Source organism: Pseudoliparis swirei, chromosome 8, assembly GCF_029220125.1.
Source record: "Pseudoliparis swirei isolate HS2019 ecotype Mariana Trench chromosome 8, NWPU_hadal_v1, whole genome shotgun sequence".
Classification (NCBI taxonomy): domain Eukaryota; kingdom Metazoa; phylum Chordata; class Actinopteri; order Perciformes; family Liparidae; genus Pseudoliparis; species Pseudoliparis swirei.
The window spans coordinates 18,779,953-18,807,046 of record NC_079395.1 but is presented as its reverse complement, the minus strand read 5'-3'; the positions used below and the strand labels follow the sequence as shown (position 1 = coordinate 18,807,046).

Genomic DNA, 27,094 nt, shown 5'->3' with positions numbered 1-27,094 from the left:
TGCCATTTGTTTCATTGTGTAAACCAGCTTTCACTATATAAATAATCTCCATTGCCATCCCATTTAGCTGATGAGGTTCAGTCAGACCGGTTCAGAGGCTGGTCGTCTGTCTGGGTCACAGGCTACAGCTAGCACGTCTTGTACACCTCCTCATATCTTTGTGTTCAGGCATCCTCCACCCCATCTGAGAGTGTTCTCCACGGCTGGAGACACAATAAGTCCTGAGAGATTGCGTATCCTCCCGGAGAAAGCAGACATGCTTATTTTTCTGCACAAGAATTGTTTATGATCCATACAATTGTTGGTTGCACACTTGGTATTTGCCACTGCTAGTTTCATTTTTGGCAGCTCAGTTCATATACCCTTTTAAAAAAAGGAAGGAGCACTGTAATTTCTAGGAACATGTTTAAATTAAACAGAATACATTTTATTTAAGTTATGTAAGTTTTATTTTAAGTTCAAGAGTAATATCGTGTAAATGTTTTTTGTGATTTAAAAAAAGTAAATGTGTATGTATACATACTGTGTGTGCAGCATTATATAAAAGAAAATTAATGTGAATAAACCAGTTTGTGCTCTTTTTTTCACCCCTTGCCCAAAATAATCGATAAGAGAATCGAATCGATAAGCAGGAATCGATAACATCCCTTACCCTCCTCCATCTCCATCACGTGCGATGCGCAAAAAAGAAAAGAAACACGCAGATAACTCAGAGCGCGCACACCTCACACGCATCGAGATGAACGAGCGCCCATTGCGCACGAGCGTGGGGTTGCACACAGTGCAATCAAACACTCACACACTGTGCGGCTGGAAAGACAAAGACAGAGTGTATCCGGTGGCCCGGCAAATTTGAACGCCCACCCCCCCACAGACACACACACACACACACACATACCCACACAAACAGTGAACAGGCCCCGTTCCTGCGTGTACCAGCAGCCCACGGACGGTCCAGGTCCTGATCCCACGCACGTGCACGTCAGAGGGCGTGCACGCGAGAGCCCGCTGTTTGAATTAGACTAATCCGCTGTATCCCCCCCCCCCCCCCACACACGCCCCCTTTATGTGCATATTCTGGCCTCATTACTGCAGCCACGGTGGCTTCATGTTTATCGTGACGACATGGCGCGAGGGCAGCGGCGTGTCATTGGTTCAGTGAGTGGGCGGGGCTCTGCTGCCACCTGCTGGTCAGAGACGGGAACAAGCGCTGGATTAACACTGTGGTGTTCTCCTCTTTAACCCTCATTTGTCCTTTTTGTTTATCCCCCCTCCTTTGGGCCCCCCCTCAACCGGACCCCCCCACCACCTTTCACGTTTCACTGTTACCTTTATATTTACCTTTTAAATATATTTTTATATTTACAGCTTTTAAACTCAGCAAAAAAAATTATTAAAATTATTATTAAAATATTTTTATTAATGTTTAAGTGTTTTTTATGTTTGTTTTTGTTATGTTGTTTGAGACATTACACACACATTAAACATTGAAATGATTAATAAAGCGGGGAGGGGGGAGAGATTATGATTCTGGTCAAATGACCCTAAGGCAACACAAGGGTTAAATACGTTATAAGAGAAATACTGTTTTTAAATACTGCTGAAAGGCGAGGTAACAAAGGGTTCCGCAGTCCGGACTCGTAGCTCGTGCAGTTTATCATTTTTGGAAAGTGTATAAAACAATTTGTAGTTGTGCTGGAACTATTTCTTCGCCAACGGGGTCCTAAAAGAAGCGATGAGCCAAACGCGGCTCGAGCTTTTCTCATCTTAAATCTGCAAGAAAGAACTTCTGTTGCTTTGAAATTAATTGTAGTTTTCAGAGTGAACCCTGATGACATCACCCGGGGCCGCAGAGGATATAACACTTGTTTCTAAAGACCAAGTCGTACACCAGATGAGTAATACATCAACCCGTATGCGTGAAATAATCTCATAAACATGACTTTGAGCGATACAGTTCTTTGTGTAAAGTCAATTTTATTTATTCTGATTTGGAGAACCATTTTTAGAAAATACTCATTTTCAGGCCTGAAAAAATCTGATTAAAACCGTCAGGGATACTTAAATACTCTTGCATGATAACTCAAATCTCAATCATCAACGTCAGCATACAGGGAAAAAAACAAAAACATAGTTACACAGTTATCCAATTATATAAGATCACAATTAAAAACATGATTGTTAGGGTTCCACGACGGTTAGTACAGTTTCATATTCGGTATTTACATCTCCGTTTGGATAAATACATTACAAACTTTTAGCAGTCACAGATTGTCAGTAAACGACGGGGAGCAGACGTTAAATCATGTTACGCAAACGCATAAAAGGGTTCATGAAGAGCGCACGGGAGACACGGAGCGACGGTCAGAGCGACTCCCTAAAGCCTGAGGAAGACCACAGCAGGTGCAACCGGACGGAAAGCGTACCCCGACATGCATTTTGATCAACCGATGTTCACGTGGATTAAAAAGGAGAGGAAGATAAAATCAGAGGAGCCGTTGCAGCTTCGTCCTCTCGGTCCACACAGTTTTAAAAGCTCGTCTCTCTCCAGTCCTCCTTGGTCCAGCGTTCCCTGGCCAGCAAGTTTCCTCCCGTCCACTGGTAACGTCATAGCACGTCTCCGTCAGCCGGCCGGGGGCTCTCGTCACCTGAAGGAGGAGAGACAACGTCACCGCGTGTCGGTCGAGCTGTCCGGCATTTAGTTTTTCACCAGCGGAGACACTAAACGAGAGGAAAGTATCACCAGAACCCGCAGCTCCCTTTAGAGCTGCAGAGCCGAAGAGAATATTGGACTTTCATTCATCAGCTGGATGATGATGATGATGACGTGCGCTCCATTTGTAAATAGGCAAAAAGTTCACCACATCAACTTTGATACGGTTCTTTCTGTTTACCAGATCAGATGAGGCAGCTGCTAGCCAGTGAGCGTCGTGCTAAAAGGGGAGGCGGCTACGCTACAAATTAATACGAATGTTCCACGTTTGCTCACGACATCCGTTTCTTTAAAGGCGATACGACTGCAAGTCAGGTGTGTTCTTAGTGGGCGGCGACCTCCGGGTCTGAAGAGAGAGGCCAAAACGGAAGTAGCGTAGACGTGCATTCTCTCTAATGGCCACCAGGGGCGACTCCTCCGGTTGCAAATAGAAGTGAGTTTGTTTAGAAGTCGATGATAAATCGGTTTATTCCCTCTGTAAACATTGTAAACATGAGTTCATGGCCTCAACCTCTAGTTTCACGTCTTCTTCAACACATCGTGAGTTTCATTTAGTAGATTACGCTCCATTGAGAGTAAAAAAACAAGCCTTTGTTCTTTGGGCCTTCTGAGCGACAGCTTGTTACCGCCTGTTTTGGTCTCACACCCTGAACCTTTCAGTGTTTTCAGTTCATTTCATTTAAATAGACCTTTTTGTTCACCTAAAAATGTGTTATTCAGCTTTTGCTTCTTCTTAGCTCAAGTTTCACTCGTGACCCCACTTTGAGACACTTCTGGCGTACGGGGGAAAACAAATGTGACAACGTGCCAATTGTCGGGGGGAGACGAACGTCTCGGCTCGATGAGTCAGCCGCAGAGGACCGGCTCGCTGCGATGACATCATCTCTGACATGCAGACCTATCGATGAATCTCCAGGGCTTGTGAAGTCGTCCACTCAGCAGCACACACACACACACACACACACACACACACACACACGTCAGGAAGTGAAACAGACGCAGACACCTGAGCCCAGCAGGAGACCCGCCTCTCTACTGGGGGAAACGGGTTTTTTTCACAGGGAATCTATGATCTGAGGACCCCTCCAGATCTGGGGGGGGGGGGCTGTCCTGTTCCATGCCTGGGGGGAGGGGATGGCATGAGAACAGACACCAGAGGGGGGGCGTAGGGGTTGCAGGATGAAGGAGGCAACGTGGCAACGCAGCCAGGAAGCTCCGCCTTCTTTTGATAATAAACAAATAATGATGAAAAACAAACACACAAACAGCGACATGTCGGCCGTGTTCATCTCAATGTGACGGACGGCTCGCAGACGTACCGATGTCAAACGAGTCGGACTTCCTGGTGTGCCGCGCTGCTGCTCCGTCATCACCTTCTTCCTCATCTGGTTGGTGGAACAGAACAACAACAACAAAAATCACCATCATCATCATCACCATCACCATCATCATCCAAGCTGATTCTTTTTAAAAGGCCGTAAAGAGGTCATCATCATCCGTCTCTATGTTCCCACTTTATTCTAACTCGTAGGAATCAGAAATCGGCATTAATCCGCGATGTGGAGACTCTCGATGTAATCTCAGGAGATCTGACCCGTGTGGACCGTGAGTCATCCCCCACATCTCCAGTGGAGCCGTCACAGCACCTTCACTGACGGCGTCGGCCGCCTCCACGCCCGCCGCCGCTGGGCTCTCCCCGCCGTCGGCGGCGCCCTCCTCTCCGGCGATTGGCCGAGCGGGAGGAGGCGGGCTCCTCCGGCCATCGGTCGCTTCTTCGCCCGGACCCACAGGCGAGGCTCTGGGAGAGGTGTCGTCCCGCGGGAGGTGGAGCCCGGGCTGAGTGGAGGAACGCAGCGTCAGCGCCCCGGATGTTCTCCGGGTTCGGTTCCACGCGCTCTACGAGCAACACGTACCTTGCCGGGCGGCGGAGGTCGCTGGCCCTCCGGCCCTCGCCGCTTCTCCTCCGGCCGGCTTTCGCTCTGGTCTCCTTCCCCCTGCAGCCGGCCCGCCTCTTCTGGGGAGACACAAGCAGCTGTTACAACGTTACAACGACCCGTCGGAGATTTGCTGGAAGATTTTAAAGGAAAAACAACGAGGCGTGAACGCCGAGGAGCAGTGAGCCTCGACCGGGAAGGAAATGACTGCCAAACAACAAAAAGAGAAGAATCAGTGAGCTGGAAACGTGTTAGTGTGTGTGTGTGTGTGTGTGTGTGTGTGTGCAGGATTACACGCCGAGCGGTCCTCACTGATGTCATCTTTGGTTTGGTAGGAAAAACCAACAGCAGCTATTATCAATATTTATTGCTGTGCACAGGCGTACTTTTCGGTCCCAATTTTCTCTCATTGATTTTATGGGATGACCTGAGCTTTGGTACCGACCTCTTCATCCCCCGAGAGCCGGAGCGGACCTGGAGGTTCTGCTCATTACGAAGTCTAGACTTGAAACCAACAATGGCCGCCGTCTCTCTGGGAAGGCCCTTTGGGACCGAGCCAATCACATCTGTGTCTGTCGCCTCTCATTAAACTCACTTTGACCGACTTCTCTCGAACAAATCTTCTTCTAATGATGCCGATCTATGTTTTTAGACGGTTTCTTGATGTGCTTCTTCTAAACCCCCCCCCCCCCCCTCCAGAGAGCATGCGTCGCTGTGATCCAGAGTTATGAGCTGCCATTGATACATTTATTTCGATACTACATCTGATAATGCATCATTACGGGTACATTATTGGCCCGTGGAAAAAATTAAAATCAGAAAATGGATAAAAAAATTAAAAATAAAAGCGTATGATTATTCAGAGCCAGCCATCTGTCTCTATTTAACAGTAATTATACCAAAGCATCAGTAACTATATGAACATGTTACGTTATCATACCTCTGTGGTACTCAAGAGTCTTAGTTTATCAAAATGAATAACATAACTTGCAAATGTAATCAACGACTGTAAAATAAGGTGATCCGTAAGGTTCATAATAAACAACTAGCGTCTTCATTCAACGAGCATGTGATTTGTTGTTTTCCTTTTGTGCATGATCAGCGTTTTCAGATCCGTTTGTATGACGAGTCAAACAGAGCTGCAGTACCCAGATTGTCCTGCAGGTGCTGCTGCCTCATAGCAGCCAGGCTGGGCTTGATGCTCTGCGGAGGAGGCTCTGGCCTCGCGCCCCCGCTCCCAACGCCCTCCCTCTCCTCCTCCGGGACCATCGGGGGCGCAACCCGCTCCGGCCGGCTCTCCGCCCGTCTGTCCGTGTGGTGGGTGGAGGAGGAGGAGGAGGGGGAGGAAGAGGAGGACGCCGCGCGGCCATTAGTCGGAGCATCTGCAGGTGCGGCGGAGGCGGCGGCCGTTCGGTCGGCCTCGTGCTCGTCCATCTCTCGGACGTCGCAGCTGCTGCTCCCGTCCGAGTCCTCGATCTCGGCCCCGATGCAGCTGTACACCATGCTGACCAGGTCTGTGGACTGGAGGAGGACAACAACAACAACAACAACAACAAGGATAAATGTGTCCCTAAACCTTAAAGAAAAGTCTCCTGAGGACTCCCTGTTGTCGTGATGGACTGAATGGACCCGTCTAGACCGGAGCCAGCGGGCCACGATTAACATAAAGTCGTTCTCGTGAATTCAATTATCCCTCGTTTTCCCGGAGGAGGTCCTCACAGCCCCTCGAGGCTCAGGGAGGAGCCACGGACTCGAGATATAAAATAGGCCACACCTCTGACGAGCTTCCCACATCCACACGGCTAAAGACCGGGGGCGTCGCGGCACTTTGTCGTGAAGGAGTTGCACGTTTGCATTTAACAACCAACGGAGCAGGGAGCAGCAATGAAACACACACACACACAGACACACACACACAGACACACACACACACACACACACACACACACACACACACACACACACACACACACACACACACACACACACACACAGACACACACACAGACACACACACACACAGACACACAGAGACACCGACACACAGACACACACACAAAGGTCAAAAGGTCACAGTCACCTGTCTCTGGATGAGGCAGGAGGGGCTGGCGGCCCTCATCCCGGTCCCGGTGCCCTCCGGCCTGCCGGCCTCCTTCGGGTGCTGAATCATCGAGTAGACGTTCTCCGAGGCGCTGGAACAACAACAACGTTGACGGGTTGGCGGTTTGACCCGAGAGGTGCGGGGTGAGGTGAGGAAGCGGTTGCTAACTTTCTCTTTACCTGGACCGACTTTCTACATTAAATTTTTTTTTTTTCATTCAATTCTATATAGCGCTTCTCTAAATACCCGAAGTCGCTTGACATCATAACAAACACGACATACACTTCTTATGCTCTCTGTGGTTGGAGGCAGGAAAGGGGGAGGAGCCAAGATAGAAGCTAAAAGATCGAGGCGGATGAGACCGGCCTGTGGGGGCGGCTCTGTGTTCAGCTCTGGGGCTGAAGGCGATGACGACGTGTTCCTGATGCACAGTTGTTGTTGTTATTATGTTCACATGTCAGCCGTGTGATCTGAGCAGGGTTTGTTTTCACTGGAACGCTCGACTGATTTCGCTCCTCGTGTTTTTCTCGTGTTGCTAAAAGGCCACGGCGGCTTTTTGTTGCGCAACCCCGTGAGTTGCAAAATGACAACAAATGCAAAATAACATGAATAATAAATAATAAACAATAAACACAACCCTTGAAGACAACAGGAATGTGCTGCAGCAATGAGCTCGCTGAGCAACAATCTCGAGGTAAACAACTACATCGTCATCTTCTCTCTAACCCTAACCCTAATCCTTCATCCTACTCCTTCCTCCTGCTCCTTCCTCCTGCTCTCTCATCCTGCTCCTTCATCCTACTCCTTCCTCCTGCTCCTTCCTCCTGCTCTCTCATCCTGCTCCTTCATTCTACTCCTTCATCTTGCTCCTTCATTCTAATCCTTCCTCCTGCTCCTTCCTCCTGCTCCTTCCTCCTACTCCTTCATCCTGCTCCTTCATTCTAATCCTTCATCCTACTCCTTCCTCCTGCTCCTTCCTCCTGCTCCTTCCTCCTGCTCCTTCCTCCTACTCCTTCCTCCTGCTCCTTCCTCCTACTCCTTCATCCTGCTCTCTCATCCTGCTCTCTCATCCTGCATTCTACTTCTTCCTCCTGCTCCTTCCTCCTGCTCCTTCATTCTACTTTCTCATCTTGCTCCTTCATTCTAATCCTTCATCCTGCTCCTTCCTCCTCCTCCTCCTGCTCCTTCCTCCTGCTCCTTCCTCCTGCTCCTTCCTCCTACTCCTTCCTCCTACTCCTTCATCCTACTCCTTCATCCTACTCCTTCATCCTGCTCCTTCCTCCTTTCTCCTGCTCCTTCATCCTACTCCTTCATCTTGCTCCTTCATTCTAATCCTTCATCCTACTCCTTCCTCCTTCTCCTTCCTCCTGCTCCTTCATTCTAATCCTTCATTCTGCTCCTTCCTCCTGCTCCTTCCTCCTGCTCCTTCCTCCTACTCCTTCATCTTGCTCCTTCATCCTGCTCCTTCCTCCTGCTCCTTCCTCCTACTCCTTCCTCCTGCTCCTTCATTCTAATCCTTCATCCTGCTCCTTCCTCCTACTCCTTCTCCTTCCTCCTGCTCTCTCATCCTGCTCCTTCATTCTAATCCTTCATTCTGCTTCTTCCTCCTTCCTCCTGCTCCTTCCTCCTACTCCTTCATCCTGCTCCTTCATTCTACTCTCACACCCTGCTCCTTCCCCCTGCTCCTTCACAGCAGGACTCCAGTGTCTCGTCTCGGTCGTTAAACACGACTGTCGCCAGTTTTTAGTCACAATGTCTCTGAGGTCATCGTTTGAGGTCAGTTGTCTGAGGAGCCATCGCAGCTGCCACTGCGGTCCTGTTCCTCCTCCTCGGCAACAACGGGAGCATCCTGAGTGCACATCTCCACCCACAGTTTTTAATCTGTATCATTTATTTGCTTAAAATAATTATTCCGCCTAATGCATGCGGCACCAACAAAAGCCAGAGAGAAAGAAACCCAGTTTGGAGACGGCGGAATATTCTCTGCCATTAAAATATTTCTGAAGCAATGAAGTGACGTTACCGCCGCCGGATCCACCCCACAGCCGTCTCATGGAAATCTTACTCCCATCCCTCCGTTACCCAGAACCCTTTGCTGCAAAACTCACTCAGAGTCCTGATTGGAGACGGTGGAGTTGCGGTTCTTGCGGAAGCCGGTGAAAATGGACAAGACGCTGCGTCTTTTCTTTCTCCTCAGCGACTGGCCCTGATGGAGGCACGACAACTGACTGGAGGGGAGAGAAGGAGGGGGGGGGGAGGGGGTAATCAGAGAGGTTTATTGGTAAAGACAGCCAACGAGCCCTCGACCATGATGGACCTGTGTTCGCTCTATTCAAGTGTCCTTGTGACAGAAGGCCGATGACTCTTAGCGTTGCTGAGCATCAACCACTAACCGTCATGTGACCTCGTAAACTACCGTTTCCATGGCGTGCCGTTTGTTTACGTTACAACCTAAATCCGCGATTTCATGACAAACCCGAATTAAAGTAAGTTTCTAATAAACGACTCGCTTAAAACCGACCTTGAATGTGTTATCACCATGGTTACAGCAACTTAACAGTTATAATGAAATACCGACCGACTGCTGGCGCGGCGTGAGCCCGAAGGAGGAGACGCTGGAGTTTGTAGCTTTTAGCAGTTAAAATATTCTTTTTCGTAGTTTTACCGTTTTAAAATCCTCATAAAAGATGTAATGGATCTTATTGTTTGACGCTTTGAACCCGGAATGGTTGATTTTGGGGTCAATTTGGAAAACAACCTGCAAACACAACGCCTAGCCGATACTCGTGAGCGAGCTCTTCATCCAGCAGCACGCGAGCGTCGGTGTGTCAGCTCAGGGTCTCCAGCTGCCGAGGGAAGGATCGGCTCTTTAGCTGCTGGAGGCTCCACTGGGTCCACCGCCCGTCCGCAGCAGCTAACGGGCGAGCTTCAGGCCTCTCGACCACAACACTGAGCTGAGAGGAAGTGTCGTCGTTTCAATGAACGCTAATCATCTGGTTTCTCCAGCAAGTCGGTGCCGTCTCCGATACAGAAGAGAGCAAAGAGGTCCAAAGAAGATGTGTCCGGGAGCCGGAGGACGGACTGTGACAGTGAACGAGAGGATATATTTCATATCATTGAATATATTCTGGTTATTGAACAAATAAGAGCTACAAATTAGGCCTCAGTGCAAAAACTCTCTCCACTACATCTGTACAGCTGCTGTTCATTCAGCGCAGCGTCGGAGTCACACCAGGGCAAAGGGCAAAGCTGCCCCGAAGAAATATAACGTTGCCCCTGATATCACGAGGAGGGGCAAAAAATGACTCCAAAATGTCCTCTAATAATTATGATAATGTAATAATGTTTTGTTTGTTTATGTCCTATCTGTACTGTCTGTAATGTAGACACTCAAAAAAATCAATAAATATCATTTTAAATTCTAAGAAAACAGTTATAATTGTTAATAGTTGTTCAGATTTATGTCTTCTGTTTGTTTTTGTTCATAAACACATTGAATCTGTAGACTATTGCATTATAGTCTTTTTATTGCCATTTTTATGACAATTGCTCATATACTGTAAGCCTAAATAAGTATATTTATTATCTTTGAAGAAAGGTTAAATGTTTTTCCCAAGTTTTTAAATAGTGCCCGTAATATCTTTTTAAATGCCCCCTAAAAATCATGAACATGTCCTACCCTGATTAATCACTGCTGCCAGTACACGACTCTTATGTAGGCTACGCTGCGTCTTAATATATTGTCATTTTAGGTCAATGTCATTCACATCTTCATACGACGCTAATATGATGTGTTTACATACATGAGTAGAAAAACCAAACTACCCCTTTAAAAGAGGCCGCCGGGTTCAGCGTCACGCGTGTGAAGAGTGTCTGAAGTTCTCCGGTCCCATTAAATGAAATGTGATGGAGCACAACGACATGTCCGTCTCATCTGACGCATATGAGATTAAAACATTCATCAAAAGAGAGAAAAAACAAACAAACTCAGAAGCGTTCGCCCGTAATTATGAATTATATTCATCATCATTCGAACGCAGCGTGTCATGATTAGAGTTTAGCATATTGTAATTACATCATTTTTATATGATGATTAGGAGAAGACGATCCCATGATTACTATAGAGACAAATAAATAAGACAAACAGTCGGGGTTGAGGAAGAGGGACCGTGATGACACCGACTTTCCCCCTCATGGTCGCTCTGGGAGAAACTGACTGCATGTCACCCCCCCCCCCCCCCCTTCCTAAGCCCAGGTGATTGGAGGTGACGGAGACATTAAGATTGACCTAAAGCGACTTGTGGCCGCGGTGGAGGTACACCATCATATTTACACTACCGTTCAAAAGTTTGGGGTCACCCAGACAATTTCGTGTCTTCCATGAAAACTCACACTTTTATTTATCAAATGAATTGAACATTTCATAGAACATATAGTCAAGACATTGACAAGGTTAGAAATAATGATTCATATTTGAAGTATTAATTTTGTTCTTCAAACTTCAAGCTCAAAGAAGGCCAGTTATAGCTTATATCACCAGCATAACTGTTTTCAGCTGTGCTAACATAATTGCACAAGGGTTTTCTAATCAGATATTAGTCTTCTAAGGCGATTAGCAAACACAATGTACCATTAGAACACTGGAGTGATCGTTGATGGAAATGGGCCTCTATACACCTATGGAGATATTTCATTAGAAACCAGACGTTTCCACCTAGAATAGTCATTTACCACATTAACAATGTAGAGAGTGTATTTTTGATCAATGTTATCTTTATTGAAAAAACAGTGCTTTTCTTTGAAAAATAAAGACATTTTAAGTGACCCCAAACTTTTGAACGGTAGTGCATATATTTATCAGATGGCGATTTGTTGTTCTCACAACTCTTGAACAACATGGCCGCCTCTCTAGTTGCTACGTTCTCCACCGCGTCCACCAGCGTCGCTCACCAGGACGCAACGTGTGTATTCTTAAGTTTTCCAACAATATCAATGAATACCGTTTATCAGCTTATAAAAATGTGTTCTTACTGACTTAAAATGTGCTTTGTTGACATCCATGTTTGCTCGCTTGTCTTCATCCTCCTCGTCTCGCTGCGTCAACAGTTCATACTTCAACAACTCAGTCCGATTATATTATTTCAGCTGTTGTTAGTGTTCCGATTATATTATCTATTTAACCGTGACTATTTCTTGTTGCTCTACTGCTGCACATGCTCCTGCTGTGTGTCTAACGAAGGGCCGTCATATCTCATCTCTGCGCCGCTGCACCGCCGCCGTGTGTGTTTCACGTGGAGCGTTAGCGCCACCTGCAGGTCGGCGGCGGGGTGTGATTTGGTGAGCTACCTGTCAGGTAGAACTCTCTTGCTGTAGAAGTCCGGCAGTCCGTCCTCCAGCATACTGACTCCTCCGTTCTCCGAACAATGCTACACACACACACACACACACACACACACAACAGGAAACAGATAGAACTAGAATGGGCACTCGGTAGAGCGCATACCTTCGCATATCACAAGATTGGGCATTGAATTATGAACATTTTGGCATTAGTTGCATGCCAATTGGATAGAAATTGACCGTGCTATGGTAAAAAGAAGATTTTGACCTATCCATGACCTTGACCTTGAACCGATTGATCCCAAAATCTAATCAAATGGTCCCCGGATAATAACCAATCATCCCACCAAATTTCATGCGATTCAAGAAGATGTTGACCTTTTCATGACCTTGACCTTGACCTTTGACCCGATCGATCCCAAAATCTAATCAAATGGTCCTCGGATAATAACCAATCATCCCACCAAATTTCATGCGATTCGGTTTAAAACTTTTTTTGTTCTGCGAATAACACGCATATAAATAAATAAATAAATAAATACACGGCGATCAAAACATAACCTTCCGCATTTTCAATGCGAAGGTAATAACAGGATAGCAATGATCAATCTGCCATGTGGACCGGAGGCATCATCTTCTCCGCCGGCTGGCTGGCAGAAGCGAAGCCGCCGCCAACAGGAGTCGGTTTGTAAAGCGGCTCCTCATCAACGGAGTTTATGCCGATTTAGAAAAAGCTTCTTTACAAAAGTGTGAAAACAAACACGCCGCCACGTCGGAGGAGGAGGCCGCCCCCGGGGAGACGGCTGTGATTAACAATCCAGTCACAGAGACACACAGCGACAGCGCCGCACTTTAAAAAGGGGAACTTATTTTTGGAAAGCGCCGCTGGCACGGAAAACAAGATAAATAACGACAGTTCATGCAAAGAAGTCAAGATATTGAAAAAGAAAGTCTTGATAATGAAAACATCTGGAGGTTTACTCTCCTCAACACGCCTCTGAAACTCCTAGTGAGAAACACGTGGACTGAACTTCCAAAAACGTGCCCGTTAAATATATATATATACATATGTATATATACACGGTGGCTCCACTGGTATAGTAAAGACTCCGTTACCTTCCAGAGGCTACGTGACAAGAGGCTCGAGGCGCTGCCTGCCAGACGAAGCTCAGAATAAGGTCAAAAGGTCACCGGTCATGCCATTTCGCCATCGACTTACAGATTCTGGGGAAGGGTGGCCCGCCCTGTGCCTCCGCGGCGGGTGAGGCCGGACGTGGGTCACGTGGCGCAGCGGCGAGCCGTTGGTCGGCAGGGTGGACAGACACTCCCACGATGCCGAGTGGGTGAGAGGGGCGGAGGGCGGTGGGGCAGAGGGCGTCGGAGAGGGACTGGGCTCCTCCAGACCTGCAGCCGGACAAAACACACATTAATACACAGCACCACGAGTCCAACGACAGCTTGGGTGCGTCCTCTCATGTGTGTCCGTCTCCGGCCTTTCGTGATGTCAATATGATGACATCACATGCCAGATTAAATAAACTGGCTCATCACACGGTCACTATTAGCATGAGCACGGGTAAGAACACGTTAAAGCACCACTGGTTCGGCTGAATAAATACACTCAAGCCGCTTTTACTGTCAATACTTCCTATGTGAGCGCCTGAGGGACAATAGAGGGACAATGGAGGACAATGGAGGGACAATGGAGAGACAATGGAGGACAGTGGAGAGACAATGGAGGACAATGGAGAGACAATGGAGGACAGTGGAGAGACAATGGAGACAATGGAGGACAATGGAGGACAGTGGAGAGACAATGGAGGACAGTGGAGAGACAATGGAGAGACAATGGAGGACAGTGGAGAGACAATGGAGGACAGTGGAGGACAGTGGAGAGACAATGGAGAGACAATGGAGACAATGGAGGACAGTGGAGAGACAATGGAGGACAGTGGAGAGACAATGGAGAGACAATGGAGGACAGTGGAGAGACAATGGAGGACAGTGGAGAGACAATGGAGGACAGTGGAGAGACAATGGAGGACAGTGGAGAGACACTGGAGGACAGTGGAGAGACACTGGAGGACAGTGGAGGGACAATGGAGGACAATGGAGGACAATTGAGGACAATGGAGAGACAATTGAGGACAGTGGAGAGACAATGGAGGGACAATGGAGATACAATTGAGGACAATGGAGGGACACTGGAGGACAGTGGAGAGACAATGGAGGACAATTGAGGGACAGTGGAGGACAATGGAGGGACAATGGAGAGAACTCACTCTGTCTGGTGGAGACGGGACGGATCCGTCTAGTTCGGGAGCTCCTCTTCTTTATGGCCATCGTGTCCTTTAGTCAAAGGAGACGAGACGCGTGATGAGACTCTGCGTCTCGATGTGTGAACACGGACGTGACGAAGAGAAGGGCGGGGGTCAGGGGTCGCGTTCACATTAATTCATTACCATAACCGTCCTGAACAAATAAAAAAACAGGAAAGCCGACGTAACCTCAGAGGGAATCGGTTCGGTCGCTTCGAAGGGGAATGTTGCTCCTGAAAAGGTTGGACTTGTTTCTCCTCTTCAGGAGAGCGAAGGAGGGAGAAACCAGCATCTTCCCTCCAGGGATTATGGGTAATGTGAGCTGCGTTACAAATCGCATTCTTCTTACTTTTAGTATGCATAGCAGGTACCGCCGTACGCATCCAATGGGGATTTACGACACAACGTCTCTCTCTCGCTCTTTGGAGGATTGCGGGTCAGAACAGCGCGCTGGTGTACATTCTCACACTGCTGACGGCCTCCTAATAATTCATTGCTATTGAATTCACAGGATTTGCTCCAGTAGGAAAGTAGCAACGTAAACCTCGTGAACCGCTTCCTCGTTTGCATCAGCCATCGCTTCATAAACCATCAGCCGATGATCTAAATTGTTGTCGCCCAACCACTAAAGGAACTCACTGTTCAATTTAAAGACATGACTCTGGAGAAGTACAGATGTAACAGCATTGATGACGCATCATAAGTAACAGTTAATGGGGACTAGTTTTTTTGTTGTGTTTATTGTTTTATGTAAATATGTATGTGTGTGTATTTATGTGTGTGTGTGTGTGTGTATGTATGTGTATTTATGTATGTGTGTGTGTATATATGTGTGTGTGAATATGTATGTATGTGTATGTATATGTATGTACATGTGTATATGTATATGTATATATTAGGGCTGTCAGCGTTAACGCGTTAATCTATGCGATTAATTTGGCCGCGATTAACGCACAAAAATATTGTTACGCAATTAACGCAACTTTGTTTACTTCGGGTGTCGTTGAAGTTGTTGCACTCCTGTGAGTGTCAAGCCGCGGCAGTCCGCCTCCTTCCTCCCGTCTGCTCCTCAATATCCACAGAGAAACAGAGGGCGACGTGTCGGTGATGCGGGGCGGAAGGTGCAGGGGACTTTTTTTTCTTCTCCGCCCCGATGCGCGGGCAGACACGCCGGCATGGAGCTCTGCGGCGCGCGAGACGGCGAGCCGAGAAGAGTGACCGACACGTAGAGACAGAATGACATGCGGCTGGAGAGACGACCAGCAACAGACGTTTAGTTTAATACAAGAACAAAGACGTCTTGAAGGAAAAAACCGGACATTACTTCTGCTGTAATCTGGCGCCATAGAGAACATTACAGGGGGGCGGGGCCTCACCCTGATAGAATGGTGGGGGAAACACTGGGATGTGTCACATGCAAAAGCCTTTAAAAGGTGAATTTACATTGTTTTGTAAAATCGAGAAAATGAGCCCAGCCTCCAGAGGGTTAACGTGACATATGTGTCAGTTTACCAAGGCCACTGGTTCTGCTGTTCAGTGTTAAAGATGACAGGACCAATGGGGTCTCTAATACACCTTTGTTTACTAATCTGATGTTTCACTGAAGAAACTATTTATCATCCACGATATTAAATACCTCGCTGGCACTTTATAGGTAGGAGCCTCTTTGAAAACACAGCTCTGTGTGAAGTTTTGTCTTTAAAAAAGAATAGAATTAAACAAGTGTCTAAAATACACGCTGTCTGAAGGGATTACTCGTTCATTTAGAAGATTTAGTCTTTAGAAGAATTTTTTTTTTTAATCGCAATTAATGAATTTCAAAATGTGCGATTAATTAGTTACTTTTTTTTAATCGATTGACAGCCCTAGTATATATATATAGGTATATGCATATGGTTCTCTGAAATAAGTTTTTTCGTGAAATCATAGGTTAGGGCACTTATAAGCTTGATAGCTTCAGCCTTGACCCTTTCGGTTAGCCACTTTCGTCTTTTGTTGAATTTTGATTTTTGTATATTTTGCTGATCGAAATAAACTAAACTAAACTAAACTGTGTGACACGCCTCACATCCTCACACACTTACTATTCCCAGGTTGACGCCCAAGTCCTCATCAGGAAAATCCAGAGACTCCATCATTCTGGACTGTCTGATGGTGCGCCGCCCCGTCCCGCCGTCATCACAGCGCTTCACCTGAGACACCTGCCTCAGCTGATGACACACACACACACACACACACAGAGAGACAATCAGAGGACAGGCGTGTGGAGGATACTTTGCTTTAGTTTTGCGCAGCCCGTGAAGAACATGAATAAAAACTCAATTTCTTTGATTATCGAAGCGACGTGAGGATGGAGGAGAAGCTCGCACTGCAGCAAAAGCAGAGGAGAAGAAAATGAGATCGGTGGCGACTGGCGAGAGGCAGCGGATGGAATGCAGAGCAGAGCAGCGCTGGCAGGATTATTGGCAAAAGTCTATTTTTTGCCTCCTTTTCCCACCGGCTTCATATTAAACAATTCCATCTTCATGGAGAGGAGAAGCCGCGAGGGTCCAATCACGTCGCTAACGGACACAAATCGTCCCGTCTTGTGGTTTCCGAGTGCAATTTCCCGGGAGAACAGCTGCTCTATACTTTCCGCCCTTCATCCTGATATGGTAATAACACACAGCGGCGGATAAGAGCGTCGCACACTTTGGTTAAAGATGCTTAACAAAAAACCCTCACGAGCATTCAAGACATTTAACTTCTTTTTACAGAAGGTCTTTCATACTTGGGGTCCAATAAGGAGCTCCTGCTACTCCTGAGTCTTAACTCAACCAAAGTGAATCCTAAACGCTATAATTGTCTCGAGTGTTGACCTTGACTCGCGGGGGGGGGGGGGGAGGTGTTCTGGAGGCTTCTCACGACAGCGCTCACTTAACCCTTGTGTTGCCTTAGGGTCATTTTGACCCGAATCAATATTACACCCTCCCCCTGCCTTTGGGTCATTTTGACCCGATTCAATGTTTCACCCTCCTGTTACCTTTATATTTACTAACATATTTTACCCTTTGGGTTCAATTTGACGCCAGCAATTAAAACCTCCAGAAAATTATTTGAATTAATATTGTTTTCCAAGTTTAAGTGTGAGGCACTTTATGTTTGTTTGTTGACTACCGAAAGAACACCGACATTAAACATTAAATGGGGTCAAATTAATCCTAAGGCGGGGGGAGGGTGTAATATTGATTCGGGTCTAAATGACCCTAAGGCAACACAAGGGTTAAAGCTGATGCAGCTGGAGGAAAAGTTGTATTTAGTCGGCAACATTGTTCTCAATGCTGCGTGTGATCATAAACAGAGTGTTATTATTACCTTCGCATTGAAAATGCGGAAGGTTATGTTTTGATCGCCGTGTATTTATTTATTTGTATGTGTGTTAGTCGCATCACACAAAAAGTATTAAACCGAATCGCATGAAATGTGGTGGGATGATTGGTTATTATCCGGGGACCATTTCATTAGATTTTGGGATCAATCGGGTCAAAGGTCAAGGTCATGAAAAGGTCAAAATCTTCTTTTTACCATAGCACGGTCAATTTCTATCCAATTGACATGCAACTAATGCCAACATGTTCATAATTCAATGCCCAATCTTGTGATATGCGAAGGTATGCGCTCTACCGAGTGCCCATTCTAGTTTATTTATTTATTTGTATGCGTGTTACTCACATAACTGAAAAAGTATTAAACCGAATCGCATGAAATTTGGTGGGATGATTGGTTATTATCCGGGGACCATTTGATTAGATTTGGGGATCGATCGGGTCAAAGGTCAAGGTCATGAAAAGGTCAACATCTTCTTTTTTCAATTTTTATACAATTGGCATGCAACTAATGCCAAAATGTGGCGAAGGTAAAGCGCTCTACCGAGTGCCCGTTCTAGTTCTCAATGCAATGTGTTGGTATTAAACCGTGACTCATTCGACACAACGCAGTGGACCACCATGTCGTACACGAGCCATGGGGAGAATGAAGCGGGACGTTACTCATGGATCATCGTTCATAAATAGGTCGTTGTTTTGAGTGAGCAGCAAGGAACGATGTCAAGACGGCGTGGAGACGATCCGACCGTGGAAAGAAGTCGGGAGAAAACTGAACTGAAATAGTTAAAGAAATCCAAGAGATGGAAAGAATGACCTGCTGAGACTGAGAAGGGACATGTTCACAGCTAGGTGGACAAAATGACAACATCGGTGAAGTGTTGCATCGTTGATTTGATTTTTTGTTTCCTTATTTACAATTATTTTCCACTTTTAACATTTTTATTTGTGTGTTTCCTTATGGTCCTTCATGGCCAGATGCATGGTTACATTTTACTTTATTTTTTATTATTATTATTATTATGCATTCTTACTTTTGAAGGTTGTATTTCTGTCAAAACACATAAATTAAATATTAAGTATTAAAAAAATGTAAAAAAGAAGTCGGGAGTCACGAGACTGAAAACTCTGAAGTGCAGATTCACGTTGAGCCGCTCAAAAGAACACGTTTGACATGTTCTACATTTCTACGAAGATGTCATGCAGAAAGGGGTCATTCCCAGTACCAGGGTTTTATGGGTGGTGTACAGCTCCTGTAGAATCTGATCCATGATGGAGTTGGTCAGGTAGGAGACCACCGACAACTTCACCTCCCTGAAACAGAGGACAGCCGAAGGAAAACAGAGGATGGAATGAAAAAATGAAAACGATGTCGCCTCCGCGGCTCGACTTTTCCACCGTTTCCACGGTTTCCTGCTCACTCCAGGGCTCTGTTGATGTCCTCCGCCGCGCGCTCCATCAGGGCGCTGCGGATGGCGGAGCGAGGGATCGAGACTTGCTCGGAAATGGACGAGAGAGGCGTGCTGAGTCGCTCGGCCGCCAGGCAGGACATCGGACACAGCTCTCGGCACAGGGACACCATCGAGTCCACCACCACCTGAACCAAGAAACACACACACACACACATTCCCATTACATTCTCAATACCTACAGTCACGATTCTCCGTTGCAGAGCATTTCATTATTCATGCGCCGTGTTTCTTGATCTCCTTTTCTCGGACTTGTGGGCTCACGTCCGTTCATCGTGTATCAACTGCTGACGACTCAGACGCCAATTATCCAGAAGCAACCTCCACCCAAGTTAGACGTTTGTGCACGGACGGAATTATTGCACATTGATCTTGACGTTTGCCAATAACATTTTTTTTTAAAGCAGCTTTCTGCACAAACATTTTAAAAACGGAAAATGTTAATTACTCTCAAGTAAGTTGAAATGCAAGAGAGACTCTGGGTTTGCTACTTTGTGGATCGTCGGACTAAATTATAAATTTATTTTGAAGAACACACACACGTCATTAATCAGGGTTCTTACACATTTTGACCAATGCATTTCCATGACTTTAAACCAAATTTCCAAGACCAAACTGAAATCTCGGTATAAACATGAAAAATGTAGAACATTTTACGTATTGAGAGCGTACGCCGGCTTATATTTTGAGCGTCTTTCTTTAAAAAAAAAAAAATGATTATTTCAGACTCGGTGTAAATGAACATGGGATTATTACAAATGTCCATGACTTTTCCAAAACTTTTATGATTTAAGTTTTTTCCAGGACTTTTCCAGGCCTGGAAATGACCATTTTAAAATTCCATGACTTTTCCAGGTTTTCCATGACCGTACGAACCCTGATTAATGGACAATTTAAGGGCAACTAGTCCAGAGCTCCACCGCTGTTTATAGTACGGCTGCATTGGGGACCGGCCGGTGTCTGCGATGACCAACATACCTGCAGCTCTTTGTCGGCCGCCTTGGCCAGCTCTCCAGCCAGAGTGTCCAGGCGCTGCTTGACGGGGCCGTCCACCGACAACACATGGGCCAACTCACACAGGGAGGGGTACAGCTGAGGACACACACACACACACACACACACGGAAGAGAAGCGGTTAGCTGCGGAGGATGATTGAGGATTAGCAGGAACGTCCCACAGTTCTCTTTGGATTATTGTTTATTACCTTCGCATTGAAAATGCGGAAGGTTATGTTTTGATCGCCGCGTATTTATTTATTTGTATGCGTGTTATTCGCAGAACTCAAAAAGTATTGAACCGAATCGCATGAAATTTGGTGGGATGATTGGTTATTATCCGGGGACCATTTGATTAGATTTTGGGATCAATCGGGTCAAAGGTCAAGGTCATGGAAAGGTCAACATCTTTTTTTGACCATAGCACGATACATTTTTGTCCAGTTGGCATGCAACTAATGCCAAAATGTTCATTATTCAATGCCCAATCTTGTGATATGCGAAGGCATGCGCTCTACCGAGTGCCCGTTCTAGTTGAGTAGTATTTAGATGGAGTAACGGTACAGATGGAGCTTACGGAGACTGCTTTATATTCAGCTGGTTGGTTTGAATCAATAATGAAATCATCATAGTCTCGGAGCATATTGGACCACTTTTTTTTTCATTCATCAATTATTTTTATGTGGGAAATCTATCGTGACTTTTGGCTCATTAGGAAGGGAGAAGCCTGTGACCCTAATTAAGACTCAAGACGGTGTAGGGAACTCCACATCTTGGATTTGTAGCTAATAGGTGCTAATTATGCAAGCAGTCTTGCCACCTACACGTTGGATTATCTTATTTTAAGCTCGCCTGGCTGCAGCGCGGCTTCTTCACGGGGAGGAACGTCTCTTAATGGGAACTCTTCTCCTCTGATGCGACCGCCGTCAGTCGGATGGGAGTCGAGGTTCTCCACCTCCCTGAAGTGTTTGGACGGTGCGCCACATCACAGGTGAAAAGTTCATTTGATGAATGAGAACTCGGCCACGGAGACATGTATCCCGGATGAATTGAAAATGAAATTGTGGTAAGAATGATATCAATTCAATTGTTATAGTCGGTTTAATATGGAGGATGATGATTTATGTCGGTGTTTTTCTTTCTTTGTCTGATTGTTCGTAGAGTTGGTCGTTATGCTGTTATATCATTTTATATATTTTTTAATTTTTTTAATTTTCTGCAAATGTGTAACTTGTAAAAACTTCAAATGAAATGATTGAAAGAAAGAAAATTCCCAAATGAAATGCCCTAATATTTAGTGGTTACATCCACAGCTGTTTCTGTTTCGGCTGCTGGAGACAAATGTTAAACCTGGCAATTAATTATTATTGAGTATTTAATAAACCGTGAATAAAGTCATCAGTGACATCGTATTAATAACCCGTTACAAAGGGCGACATCTTACTCTGCAAACAACTTCTCACTACAGCTGTCAGGTCCACGTAACAAGGGGAGAGCTACAATCGTTCCCACTGACGTGTAGTTAAAATGTAAAGCAGCTTCAACAGGAAACGGCAGAATTAAGCCCGATATGATCCTTTTAACTCGGTTTATAATCCCCACAAACCTCCGAGAGTCATCTGGCTCTTTAGCCGCTAAACGCTCCGATATGTTCTGCAGCTCGTTTACATGTCTGCCATCTAACGATGAGCATCCAGCGGCTTTATCAGCTTTAGTGCTCCAAACAACACCGGTGAGGCTCGTGAGAATATAAACACCAAACACGAAAGCGGCGAGCTTTCAAACCAAAACAATGTGCCAACAGGAAATGTCATCAGGATCCGTAGCGCTGACAGGAAGTGACAAATCAGGTGATGAATATCTGAGGGTTGGTTCAGTGTGACAGCTCATATACAACTGTTAGCTTCCCTTTAAATACAGTACAAGGAGAAGCGTAGTTACAGTGACGGCCATAGAGGGTTCACAGGGGCATCTTAATATATAAACATGTTCTATAGATCATATATACAATTTATAGTATATAATATTTATATTGTATATTAATATTATATGGTATTTATATATCATATTATACTGGATATGATATGGTATTTATACATCATATTATAATGAATATTATTATAATATATATATATATATATAATAACCTTAAAAAAAAAAATTTATATTAATATACTGAATTGCATGAATAAGATGTCCTTAATATGTCAGTGTTGGAATACATGTTAAATAGAAGTAGTTTGATACTTTTTCTGCATTGAATCATTATGGGATGTTTGCTGATATTGATTGGATGGCCATACCAACAAATTATTCCACCAGCCGCCCTTATTTTCCAACAGTGGTTAAAATATGTAAAGAAAAGAAAAAAGACAACAGACATACTTGTGTTTCTTACAATGTTTCTGTATCTTGCATTCCTGATACGAGTCATTACAGTTCAGATGTCTCACACACACACACACACACACACCAGGGTTCACACACATGTTGACCACTGGATTTCCATGACCTTTCCATGACTTTAAACCACATTTCCATTAAAACATTTTGTGAAGTCTCTGTGTATACATGAGTATAACCTTAAATAACACAAATGAATGAGAGACAATAGTTTGATGAAAAGAATAAATATGTGTATAAATGTTTATTCTTTTAATCAAACTGTGTAAATGAACATGTGAATATAAAAAATGTCCATGACATTTACAGAACTTTTGGGATTTAGACTTTTCCGGTAATGTAAAAAAACATTTTTAAATTCCATGACTTTTCCAGGTTTTCCATGACTGTACGAACCCTCACACACACACACACACACACACACACACACACACACACACACACACACACACACACACACACACACACACACACACACACACACACACACACACACACACACACACACACACACACACACACACACACACACACACGAGAAATAAAGCGGTCGTCTACTCACAGCTTTCGAGTCCCGGGCTTCTTTGAGGATCTGCCTGGCCGACTGGAGCTCCTCGCCTTCCTCGCTGCCTTTCAGGACGCACACCTGCTGCTGCGCGCACGCACAGACGCTCCATCACCTGCGCACGCAGGACGCAAACCAAACCCACGTGAGCGAGGTCAAATACACGCCAGGGTTCACCGTCACGTGCTCAAAACATACAGACACGCACTTGTTCAGCGGTGCTGGTGACGAGGCCCTGGTTCAGCCGGAGAGCCTGTTTCTGAGAGAAACTATGAGTCTGGTTGTTCCTAAGCAGGGCGCGCTGGATCTGTCACACACACACACACACACACGGAAAACAAACAAAAAGAGATTGGAGTGTAGGCGACGACGGGTAATAAGGAGACTGAGGAGAGTTCTGATCCCCAGGAATAAAAAAGGGATGTCTTATTTATTTTCTCGTGTTCCCTGATGAATCATCTTATGTAGTAAACTAGAATGGGCACTCGGTAGAGCGCATACCTTCGCATATCACAAGATTGGGCATTGAATTATGAACATTTTGGCATTAGTTGCCAATTGGATACAAATTGACCGTGCTATGGTAAAATGAAGATTTTGGCCTTTTCATGACCTTGACCATGACCTTTGACCCGATCGATCCCAAAATCTAATAAAATGGTCCCCGGATAATAACCAATCATCGCACCAAATTGCATGCGATTCAAGAAGATTTTGACCTTTTCATGACCTTGACCTTTGACCCAATTGATCCCAAAATCTAATCAAATGGTCCCCGGATAATAACCAATCATCCCACCAAATTTCATGCGATTCGGTTAAAAAGTTTTTGTTAATACAAATAAATAAATACACGGCGATCAAAACATAGATGGGCTCAAGTGCTTTTTTTGCAAACAATGTGCAGACAAACAAGAAGCCCCAAGCCAAATAAAAGCCTCACACGCTTCACACCCCACTTCAGATAAGAACCAGAGTGATGAAAACTAAGAAAAGAGATCACATCACTCCTGCACTAGCTGCTCTGCACTGGCTCCCAGTAAAATCAAGAATCACTTTTAAAATTCTTCTCTTAACCTACAAAGCCTTGATTGGTGATGCACCATCATATCTTAAGGAGCTTGTAGTACCATATTGCCCCACTAGAGAGCTGCGCTCACTAAATGCGGGACTACTTGTAGTTCCTAGAGTCTTAAAAAGTAGAATGGGAGCCAGAGCCTTTAGTTATCAAGCTCCTCTTTTATGGAACCAGCTTCCACTTTCAGTCCGGGAGGCAGACACAGTCACCTCGTTTAAGAGTAGACTTAAGACCTTCCTCTTTGACAGAGCTTATAGTTAGGGCTGAATCAGGTTCACCTGGTCCAGCCCCTTGAGATGCTGCTATAGGCTTATAGCTGCCGGGGGACGTTTAGGATGCACTGAGTACCTATCTCCTCTTTTTTCTCTCCTTAGGATGAATTTTCATCTCTCAATCACACGTTACTAACTCTGCTTTCTCCCCGGAGTCCTTTTGACTTCACGTCTCATGGGGTCATCGGACCCTATGAGACGACATAGATCCTATCTGCTGATGGATCATCGAGGTCTGGGTCGTGGAATTCCTGCTACTGACTACGCCACTGTCCTGTTGAGACTCCGCCCACTCCTTCTCTCTACCTCCATCTGCCTGATGGATCGTGGAGGTCTCCATCGTGGAATATGCCTACTATGAACTATTCATACACTCTGTCATATTCATTGAATGTATTTAAACTCTAAATCTGTCCTTCTGTACACATTACATCTATTGCACCTGTCCATCCTGGAGGTTTTGGGGCAGGGATGTCTGTGTGTTCAAATTTGTAATTTGTGAAATTGGGCTATACAAATAAACTGAATTGAATTGAATTGATCCACGAGGCGTCCACGCCAGATCCATCTCCAACGCTCAAATAAACTCGTGGAAACACGGAGGGCTGAAGTCAAACATATTTTTCGTGTTTCCGGAGATGAATCTCAAATGCTCCCTTCAGCCCCTCCGAGCTTCTGGGGAGGCAAGATGTCGAGTGTGAGCGACGGACAGCTGAGCCGTGGGAGAGACGGGGGCTCGACGTGCGATCGCACACACCTGCTCCGTTAACCACGGCGTACCAGCCGAGCGGCAAACGCCATTTTTTAGCGAGCAGCGGTGCTGACAAAGACAAGCACGCCGTCCAGTGTCCAACGTGCCAGCACACGCTCCCTAATGGGTATCATCCATGGCTTTGTGACAAGAGGAGCCGTTGTATCCCGGCTAATGTCTGCCTGAGTTCCTCCTTTGTGTCCGTCATGACAGGAAGCCAACACGGATGTGGCTTGAAATCGAGCGCTTTGATTGGCTGCCTGTAGAAACGCCCCTCTGATGACACGGCACACGGACGCACACTTGAGCAGACGAAGGGGCGGCCATTTAAAATGAAAAAATAAGAACAGGACGTCGATCGGACGCGCAGCAGCACGTTGGCTGTGAGAACGCACAGAGGTTGAGCGGCAGATGTTCTCCAGGGTCACATGATCCAGAAGCTGGCGAGCCACCAGAGGACCGGCGTGCAGCCTGGGATCAAACAGGAAGTGAACGTGGGGACTGCACTCGTCTTTAGGGGCGCGACTCCGTAATTACCTTCGCATTGAAAATGCGGAAAGGTTATGTTTTGATCGCCGTGTATTTATTTATTTGTATGCGTGTTCCTCGCATAACTCAAACAGTATTAAACTGAATCGCATGAAATTTGGTGGGATGATTGGTTATTATCCGGGGACCATTTGATTAGATTTTGGGATTGATCGGGTCAAAGGTCAAGGTCATGGAAAGGTCAACATCTTCTTTTTACCATAGCACGGTCAATTTCTATCCAATTGGCATGCAACTAATGCCAACATGTTCATAATTCAATGCCCAATCTTGTGATATGCGAAGGTATGCGCTCTACCGAGTGCCCATTCTAGTTTTATTATAGGATCATTTGCTGCTTATTTTCTTGATTAATCGTTCGAAAAATTTTAAAAGATGCTAAATCAAAGTCTGAAAGCTTCAGGTTTCCATCCTCTTACTTCTTTTTCTTTCTTTGTCTGACCAACCAAAGGACATCCATTATATTACAACGTTATGCAAATACTCACATTTGAAAAGATTGATCGATGTAACGTTTGGCACATCTGATTAAAAAATATCATTAATGATCGTTTAATTATCCTGATGCTTTCCAATTCATTAATGGCTTTAGTTCTGAGAGCTTCACATTGATTGGTGGTCTTCAAAAGGATATCTGCACAAATCGGGCTATTCGTAATATTAATACCCCACGGGAATACATTAGATTTTCATAAACCGTAACTTAAGAGCATCGCTTATGTATTCTTTAATATGGAAAAAACATGTCAAATACAATACAGTCTAAACTGAGCCATTTAGTGGATCGCACAGGCACGGACTGGTTAGATAGTGCAACCCCAAATACTCGGAGGTCTCTGAAAAGTAATTGTCTTTTCATGCAACTTTATTTATGGCACACATGCCGGGGTTTCCACGCCGGCAATATAATAATCTATTAAAACGTCCGCATTAAATCTTCACCTCGGATGCACAAACAGTTTACAGTCATCCGTCATCCCGACGCACAACATTTCACAAACACCGCTCACCCTGGTCAGGGCCTGGTCCGTCTTCTCCGGGGCGCCGCGGTACGCCTGGGTGACATCACCGAGGGGGAGGGGCATGTACTGAAGGGTAAAGTTGCTGTCAAGCAGAGAGAGAGGAGAGGGAGGGGGGGGAGAGGGAAGAAAAGATGATATTACCCACGCAATAACCAAAAGATGTGATGTTGACAAGAACAAACGGGAAACACCCAGGGCCCCTAGAACCCCAAACAAGCAAAT

At 45.6% G+C, this 27,094-nt stretch overlaps 1 protein-coding gene across 1 annotated transcript in view; it reads right to left on the bottom strand.

The window, feature by feature from the left end:
- Positions 1–1,957: 1,957 nt before the first annotated feature.
- The window catches only part of carmil3 (capping protein regulator and myosin 1 linker 3), a 77,284-nt gene continuing 52,147 nt past the window's right edge, over positions 1,958–27,094 (bottom strand). Inside the window, 18 exon segments of the mRNA XM_056421419.1 lie at positions 1,958–2,648; positions 4,033–4,098; positions 4,360–4,549; positions 4,627–4,727; positions 5,796–6,168; positions 6,728–6,839; positions 8,857–8,976; positions 12,095–12,174; positions 13,308–13,492; positions 14,371–14,437; positions 16,491–16,616; positions 18,995–19,082; positions 19,190–19,365; positions 20,216–20,329; positions 23,198–23,291; positions 23,293–23,315; positions 23,409–23,507; positions 26,861–26,954. Of these exon segments, the coding sequence (XP_056277394.1) occupies positions 2,608–2,648; positions 4,033–4,098; positions 4,360–4,549; positions 4,627–4,727; positions 5,796–6,168; positions 6,728–6,839; positions 8,857–8,976; positions 12,095–12,174; positions 13,308–13,492; positions 14,371–14,437; positions 16,491–16,616; positions 18,995–19,082; positions 19,190–19,365; positions 20,216–20,329; positions 23,198–23,291; positions 23,293–23,315; positions 23,409–23,507; positions 26,861–26,954 (2,149 nt within the window). The 3' untranslated portion in view covers positions 1,958–2,607.